General features: G+C 42.0%; 2 protein-coding genes and 1 long non-coding RNA gene across 3 annotated transcripts; all 3 read right to left on the bottom strand.

Moving 5' to 3' along the window:
* Window positions 1–752: 752 nt before the first annotated feature.
* mespaa (mesoderm posterior aa) lies at window positions 753–1,666 on the bottom strand. The gene is made up of 2 exons (XM_028576333.1): window positions 977–1,666; window positions 753–848 (listed from the first exon to the last, which is right to left on the bottom strand). The coding sequence occupies exons 1-2, from the start codon at window positions 1,664–1,666 to the stop codon at window positions 753–755; spliced, it is 786 nt and encodes a 261-aa protein (XP_028432134.1).
* Window positions 1,667–3,303: 1,637 nt separating this feature from the next.
* On the bottom strand, window positions 3,304–4,648 carry LOC114561431 (uncharacterized). The gene is made up of 3 exons (XR_003693357.1): window positions 4,567–4,648; window positions 4,034–4,195; window positions 3,304–3,466 (listed from the first exon to the last, which is right to left on the bottom strand). It is a non-coding gene; the product is annotated as an uncharacterized LOC114561431 (long non-coding RNA).
* Window positions 4,649–6,368: 1,720 nt separating this feature from the next.
* On the bottom strand, window positions 6,369–7,629 carry LOC114554471 (mesoderm posterior protein 2-like). Its single transcript, XM_028576344.1, has 2 exons — window positions 6,898–7,629; window positions 6,369–6,473 (listed from the first exon to the last, which is right to left on the bottom strand). The coding sequence occupies exons 1-2, from the start codon at window positions 7,627–7,629 to the stop codon at window positions 6,369–6,371; spliced, it is 837 nt and encodes a 278-aa protein (XP_028432145.1).
* Window positions 7,630–8,836: the final 1,207 nt, after the last annotated feature.

Consider the following 8,836-nt stretch of genomic DNA (forward strand, 5'->3'; position numbering starts at 1 on the left):
CAAAGTTATTAAATATAGCCACTCCAAGCATCTCAGCATCAACATAGATTGCAGTATTGACATAGCAACAGTGTCAAAATGAATTGGACAAAGTGAGCCAGCCATCTTTAATGACATTATTGGTCATATTAAGTTATTGGTCATATAACTGCAGAGAAGCATCTTCCAACAGGAAGTGACAATCAGAACTGGGAGTAAAATAAAACCAGTTCATCAGCATTATTGGCCAAGATTCTGAACTTAATCCAGAGCCAGTTATTTATCACAAGGTTTCTTTCATGATCTCTACCACCAGCCGTGTTTACACAGGATAAGAAAGGTGCCAATTAACTGGTCCTAGTTCAGCTGCCACTTCTCTCAGTGGGGGTCTTTCCTTAAGGACTTTAGAGTGGATGTGCTCCCTGTTTAGCACCTCCTGCTGACAGCTGCAGTGTTTGTGTAAGGAAGTGAAGGCCAAGCACCAAGTGTGCATGATTACCTTTTTTTAGTTTGTAAAAACAAAGACAGAAATAGAAAACCAACAACAAACCCATTTGAATGAATGCAACAAACTCAAGGGTTATTTTTGATAAATAATGTTTATTCTGTTCACATTGTGAAAGCTTAATAAATATACAATTCTATATAAAAAGCACAAAAAGTATATAAATATATTTTGTTCAAAATAACAAAAATGACAAGTTTTGTCCATAAATTTCGTTCAAAGTCATTGTTGCAATGAGAATAGTTGAATGGATTGATGGCCATATCTCTCAGCACTGTCCAGAGAAGGCTGCATTTTGAAGCTGCTGCTGCTGCTGCTGTGGCATCCAGTACTGCTCGCTGGTGAAGCAAACTCCATCTGAAACCTGACAACAGAAAACAGATTTTGGTTAGGAACTCATTCAACTGTAGCACAAGATCATTGTAAAGCAAACTGTCTTTAGCTTAAAAGCTATGAAATTTGTGGAATTGTATGACCACGATATGAACATACCTGATAGGAGTGCTGCAGAGAGGACAGCTGGGCTGTGCTCATGGAGTTGCAGTCTGATTCTTGTGGGCTGTAGCTGGCTGTTGGCTGACCCAGGAACTGGCTTAGGTTTTGGGGCTGCTCCACAAAACCCGAGGACCTCTGTTCCAGCACCTCCTCGCTGAGGCCCAGCTGAGCCGACAGGTAGGAGATGTAGCGGATGGTGAGGCGCAGCGTATCGATCTTGGTCAGGGTCTGTCCGGCTGGTGCCACTGAGGGCGGCAGGTACGTCCTGAGGTGTTGCAGGGCCTTGGTCAGATCCCTCATCCTCAGCTTCTCTCTCTCACTGGCTGTCTGGCGCTTCTTCCCCGGATACCTGGATCTGGATTTCTTTGTGGTGGAGGTGATTGGATTGGAGGATGTTGAGCAGGGCAGAGTCTGTGTCTCGTGGGTAAGACGAGGCGCTGCAGGGCTTTGAAAGACAAAACTGTCCAAAATGTTTTGTTCATTTCCGGCAGCCTGGAGGGAGGTAGGGGAGAAGCAGAATGAGTCCACAGAAGAGGTGGGAGACAGGCTGCTGCCAGCGCTGAAGTAACCAGGGTCCAAGGCTGGATCATAGGCAAGAGGATCATAGGATTTGTCCAGCAGGGATTCGCAGTCAAACAGGAAAGAGTTGTCCTGGAGCTGGAGAGGAGAGCAGTAGGACACCTCCATAGCTGCAGCTGTTGTAGTCGGAGCTGTAGTCGGTGCTGTGGTTGGAAGCTCTTCCCTGAGCAGTGAGTGGTCAGTGTCTTGCTGGTGAGGCAGGCAGAGGATAGTGAGGAGGACCAGAGAGGCTGCTCCATATATGAGGAGGGAGGTGCGAGGTTGCACCTCCAGCAGCCACCTCTGGTCCTGAGAAGCTCTGGGAGCAGGGCTGACACCTAGGCCAGGGGGTCCCATGGGAAACATGCCAGCTCCAGGACAAGGTGTGACCTGGCTGCTCGCACAGGCATCATAAAGTAGTACACACTCCTGCAGCCTGAGAACCAGAGCCTGCCATGACCTAGGTCTGTCTCTGAACCTGAGGAATCTTTCATTAGGAATTTTGAAGTGTCATGGGCTGTGACTGGAAGCTGCCACATGACTTGTTACCAGAATATCCAATAATCCAATATCACTTTTTTTTCATAAATGGCTGAGTGAATGAAGAATAAGCCCTGCAACTGTAAGGTTTCAGGTTCAGTGAAACACAGTCGTCAATGCTATGTCCCATCATCATCATTATCCATGCACATTCAAATTGACTGGTAATCCTACATCTACATCCTACTTATAAGTGTTATTTGTTTCTGTATTTATTGTTTGTTTATTTCATGTGAACGTTTAAGATAGATAGATAGATAGATAGATGCCTTATTCATCCCGAGGGAAATTTTAGAATATGTTGCACCAACAACCAAGGCAAATTCCTCATAAGCGCTAGTTACTTGGCAATAAATCTTTTTTTTGATAAATCTTTTTCTGAACTTGTGTAGTTTGATCGGAGTTAATTTAGCAGTTCTGCATCTCATTAGCGCAGCTCTTTCTTTCTGGCCTGGTGTCCTCTCTTTACGAGGTCAGGCTGAAGAAGTGTGCCGGCCGGGGCAGCTGTGAAGTGTGAGGAGTTTACACCTCGTCCTGTTTGGACAGCAGTAGGCCTCACTAGCATGGGAACCCTGTTCCGCACTGGAAGAATGTGCACAACCAGTGACTACCAACACATTTTATATCTGAGGAACTGGGCCGAACTGTGTCTTTCATTAGGCCTTATTATGCCTCCCTTGCAAAAGAAGTTTCCAACCTCAGACTTACCTGGTTAAATATAATATAATCTTCATTTTCTATCTTGCTAACATTACAAATGAGCCAGTTTAATTTCTCTGTAATTGTGGAACTATGATATTGGAGAGAAGTGCTTAATACTGGCTAAGATTGGTGGCAGACAAGATTTACATAAAAACAAACAAGTGAGGGTGAAGACGAGTGATCATAATTCTTTGTGTAGATGAAGACTAGATGCATCATGTTGTCAGTCTTCTAATGTATATTTTCTTTTGTCACTTCATATTACTTTATACTTACGGTAGCAGGTTTTTTTGCCTTTATAATAAAATCAGTCCTGACCTCAGTGATTAGTTGGTATCGGAATTTAGATGTTCGAAACAAGAAATACAAATTTTTCCTATTGTGTTTTTATGCTGCCATGCTGCAATCATTTTTGCATAATCACATAACTTTACTAATGCATAATGATGTGTCTTCCATTTATGCACACAATTCCTTTCATAGAACAGTAGGTTTTATTTTTCTATTTTTGAAGGTATCAATTTTTGAAGGATATTTCTGTGGATTTGATCGCCAGGTGTCGACTGTGGATCTGCGTCCCGAGCACTGTTCCCACAAACCGCCGCGTCACATGTGACTCCTGCTCCGCAGCCGAGGTGAGACCTCTGAGCAGGACGTGTGAACCAGTCTCACACACATCTCTGCCACCTCAGTTATGCAACAAAAACAGACAGCTGATTTTAGGAAAAATATCCAAAGTGACATTTCTAAATGGCATTAAATGTTATTTGGCTAAAGCTGTTTTTATTATTTGTCTTGGAGAGTGTGTTAGGTGACACCAGACTTGATGTCTGACCCAAGCACTAGTTCCCACAGTGACCTTTAACCCCCCTACATCATTACTTTATGTGTCACTGGTAACAGCAACTCAGCATTTATATTTCTGTTGTTGTAACAAATGTGTTTTTGTTACATATACAATTGTCATTTTCCTCCTACTGTACTAACCTGTTTCTCTGTGACATATGGGTCACTTTTTTAATATGAACACATTCAAATTAGGTTCATCTAATAAAGAGTGACACCCATATAAAATGGCTGACAGCAACTAATTCTAGCACAGAATTGGGTTGATTAAAGTGTGACAAAGTTTTTACAGATGGGATCCTTTCAGTTTTTTTTTCCATTTTCTTCATTTGGTTTTATTTGTGTATATTTCTTTGGAAATTCTATTTGTTTCAAATGAGAAACTGATTATTATTTTCCATTACAAACCTTCTGTAGAGTTTCCCCAGCTGTCAGCTTTCTTCTTTCCCTTCCAGGCTGATGATAGAGAGGCTCTGTCTTCTCTTAATCCACATTAAGCTCTGACGGTGTTTACTCACATGTAATGAGTGAATAATCAGCACAGCAGTGCTAACCCTTTCATCCCAAATCCTGTTAGGCCACAGAGTTTATTAGCTTTTCTGTGATGAAAGACTTAAGTGAGTATATTAGGCTTTGCTGCTTGCATATCAAATGAACTGCATGTATGTGGCAAACTAAACACTCAGGCCTAATTCTCTTTGCCTGCCATGCAGACCCACACTTCTCTATGAATGTTAAAGCCCTCTCTGTTGGCACTAGCAGGTAATTAGGGCTGAAGGTGGGAGAAAAGAGGGGAAAAGCAAGGAGGATCTTATATCTTAGTCTAGACTTAGCGGTGCCAATGACCTCTCTGTGTTTGCAGAGCCCCATTAACAAATATACACTAAATAAACTAGATAACCCGTGGCAGAGGTTGATCTCTGGTCTGCTGTGGAACAAACCTCAGAGTGCTCACTCCTCCCATGCTTCAGACCGTGAGAGGAAATCCCTAGAATGTTTCTGGAAGGACTGGTGTCTCACTGGCTTTCACTTGGTAATGTTGCTTGATCCCATGTTTGTTACCTTATATGTAATATTCTCTTTGGATTGTAAATCGCTTCTCTATGGCATATATTTTGCCTGACATTTATAGCATACATCATGCATATTGTAGTTGTCATTGTTTTTAAAATATTGTGTTATCTCCTAGATACTGGAACATATGTTAAAACATAAAATCTTGGAAAAATATGTGACATAATACAATATATTTTCAACCAGTTGCGTCAAAGGATCTTTTTTTTTACAATTAATTTTCTAAAATACAAAGTATTTATTGTTTTTATGTGTTTCCATTTTATTCAATTTTAAGTTGCAGCATGTTTGCAGCAGAGAAAAATAATAGCTTTAACGATGTCTGATTTTCATTCAGCTGCTTCAGTTTCAGGGAATCGTCGTTCACGATATTGGTATCACCTGTGCGTTTCCCACTGCAGTATGACGCGTTCAAATGTCTGCTGTGAAAAAAGTCTAACCAGGCGGGATTTGTGAGGAAATTTGAACATAATGATGTTGAATATTTCCTTATTTTTAAAGATTATTAGATGCCTTTTTTGTTTGTTTTTTAGATCATTAACAGTGACGATGCTGACCGGAAACATCGGGGGAGAGCTAAGATAAGATGTGCTTTATTGTCCCCTTAGGGAGAGTTCTCCTGGGCTCAGAGGGCTCATGGCACTCCACACAGGTCGCCTCATGGGATCAAACGGAGCTGTCAGGCCACCAGGACGCCCCCAACAATATTTCCATGTGATTGATTGCTGCATGGCATTATTTTGGGTTTAAATATTTCAGTGTAAAACATGTAGCTTCAATGAAGTGTTGTACTGTAACAAGCTGATACAGAAAAGATATGATACGGAAGGATAGGTTCAAAATTCTGGCAAAAGTTTTTTTGCCAGTTTTTTTGTTTGTTATCAATCCTCTTGTTCATACTGGCTATTCAGAGATCCCTCTCTGAATCCCTTTCAATTTAAGTGATAGAATCCACAGTCCTCATTTTGTGCAAAGATAATATAAGGGTTCAGCAGGCTGAGCGAATACAAATAATGCGAGTGTATCCAAGTTAGTCTTTTTAGTATGAAATTCCGTCTTTGTATTTTCTTATTAAACTGCAGTGAAAGTGTGTTAACAAAGGGAAGGAAGTTTGTACTAAAAAGACTAACTTGAACCTATTCTCTCACAATGTTCTTTGGAGTTGTGTTTCTGTCCACCTGATTAATGTCCAGTATTCACTCTCCTTCTAGCTCTGTTTAGTCTCCACCTACTCCTGAGGGAAACATCTGCCTCTTTAGCTGCTAAATGCCCTATTATGTTCACCACATGAGTCTCTGTGTCTGTCTGCTGTTTGGTGCTGAGCAGGTATTGTACAGTGGCTTTTCAGAGTTTTTTCACTGAAAATGGCTGCCTGCCGCGGGTTGAGATGACTTTTTGTGAGTGAACCAACTCAGTAAAGTTGCAGGCTGGACAGCTAAACAATGAGCTCAAACTGACTACAAAGCTCTGTAAAGCCGAGGTGATACTTCTCTGTCACTATAGTGACCCATTCTTTTTAATATACCTGGAAAAAAATATGATATACAACATAATAAAAAAATGTATAGGGAGGCTTGCCATTTAATGGTATTTGTATATTCCTATGCTATTTCTAAGTTTTTATCCAGATGAGAAGCCACAGCTGGATTTGTAGGGTGCCAGGGTGCCTTCATGACCAGCAGAGGACGCTCTGTAGCATTTTGTCCTGGGCTCCATCACATTCACATCCAAACTGGGAGCTAACCAGTACAGCCACAAGGTAAAGTGAACTGAACTGCATCAAGGGAACAAGGCTTTGAGTAATGACAAAATGTGAGACATTTTAATATTTTATTATAAATAGTGGTATAAAGACATATAAAAATAATTGTTAGACATATCAATATTTACATGGAACAATTCACAGGACAAAATAAATAAAATGTAGAATAGCATATATTTCAAATAAATTATATGTTTCACAGTGAGGCAGTAAAAGAGAGAAGTAGTTTGTGTCTGTTGTTGGAGGATGATGATGGTGTTTAACCCCAGTACTCTCTGGGAACCAACGGTATGCAGAAGTCTTTTCCACACATCTGTATTAAACAAATCAACAGGACATCTGATTAGCATGTTGTACTTTTTTGATTTTTTTAAATGCAGGATGTGTTATTTCTACATATGGAGTGTCATAACAAAATGAGTAAATGTTCACATACCTGGCAGCAGGGCTGTGTTGCTGGAGATGACTGCAGGATGGCATCCATGCTCATGTCTCCCTGAGGAGCTTCAATGTACTGTGTACTGTACTGATCCACTCCAAAACTACAGCTCCCAGAATGCAGCATGGTGTTCTGGCTGTAACACTGGGCTGGGTACAGGCTCTGGTTCTGCAGCTGGGCCTCCTCCTGTCCTCCCATGGCGGTGTGCTGGAAGTAGCTGAGGATGTCAGGGGAGGAGGTGCCGCTGGCCGAGGTATCTCCTTGTTCCCTCCTCTGAAACAGCCCCTCCTCGCTGAGGCCCAGCTGGGCCGACAGGTACGAGATGTAGCCGATGGTGAGGCGGAGAGTCTCTATCTTTGTCAGGGTCTGTCCGGCAGGGGCCACCGAGGGCGGGAGGTAGGACCTGAGATGATGCATAGCCTTGGTCAGATCCCTCATCCTCAGCTTTTCCTTCTCGCTGGCGCTCTCTCTCTGCTTGCTGCGCATCCGGGTGTCTAGGCCCCTTTTCCTGCCACGTCCAGACAGGGATGATGTGAGCCTCTGGGAAAATCCAGTCTTAGCTGCCTTAGGAGTGGACTGTGGCAGCTGCTGGTAGGACGGAGAGAGGCTGGAGTCCATAGAGGTGACCGGGGAGAGGGTTTCTGAAGAGGAGATGCTAGACAGGTCCGAGTCGTAGCACCACTGGTACTGCAGGCCGTAGTTGAGCAGAGGGACCGGGGAGATATCCATGTTGTGTGGAGGGAGTCCGTGGTCTGACTGGAGAGACTGGGAGGCTGTAAGTGCTGCTCAGCTCTGTTGCACTGGTTTATAAGTCCAGGCCAGGCCGCAGAGGTGTGAAGTGACACCTCTGCAGATTCTCACATACCGTCACTGTCTAAAGCAGAGGCCACTGCCCCTGAACACACACACACACACACACACACCCACACACACACACACACTCCCTCACTGGGACCCTTGTCTCAGGACCTCTCCCTCTCCTCTGTGTCTGGGAAAATTCAGCTACAGGAGTGGAAGTGTGAATTTTGACTCCTTCTCAAAACAATAAACAGTTTTTGCTTTGTGTGTTTTTGTCCCTGCAGCAACCCAGATGCATTTTGCACATGTTTAAGGGACAGGGTTTGTTTTGAATGGTCCGTTTTCTCCCGCATTCACTTTTTTTTTAACACTATTCAGCAAACTGGACAATTTAATAGAAGTGTGAAAAAGACATGCACTGCAAATATAAAATGTCTATTGTATTATACCTGGATAGATGTTATTGACTATCTTTAATGAGCACATTTTGAACTTTTCTCATTTTGAATGCAGGACCTTTACTTTGTACCTGAGTATTTTTACATTTGTCCTTGGTACTGCTACTTTTACGTCTGTAAAGAGTCTCAGTATTAATGTATTCATTTATTTATTTATATAAGGACAATGCACAATTCCCAACTTAAAAACAAAACAAAAATGTTGTATTTCTTCCACCATTGATAATTTACAATTTATCTTAAAAGACAGACAGTAAATATGTTCACCTGTGGTAACTAACTGTGCCATAGTATTACAGTACTGTACAGGCTATGATAGAAAGGTTAAATCCATAAAATTACCATTACAAAAATGGTCTAATGTTAACAATTATATTCAAAACTACTGTAGATATGTAGTATCTCTCTCTGAATGAGTTTTCTTTGACAATTTGTATCTCTGGAGAGATCAATGGCAATGGATCTGTGCTACCAACACAGTGCTGTTATAGTGTCAGTGTCGTATTTTATTTCATTTATCAGGATCCCATTAGCCGAAGCAACAGCTAATTTTCCTGGGGTCCACACAGCTGTATTATATTTTGATATGATTCTACTGAATTCTGGGCCCAGTGCAGACCAGCAGACCGTGTGCTCTGTATCTAAGAAAACAACCTTTATGATTCTTAGATATTGGGACA

This window comes from Perca flavescens, chromosome 1, assembly GCF_004354835.1.
Source record: "Perca flavescens isolate YP-PL-M2 chromosome 1, PFLA_1.0, whole genome shotgun sequence".
Classification (NCBI taxonomy): domain Eukaryota; kingdom Metazoa; phylum Chordata; class Actinopteri; order Perciformes; family Percidae; genus Perca; species Perca flavescens.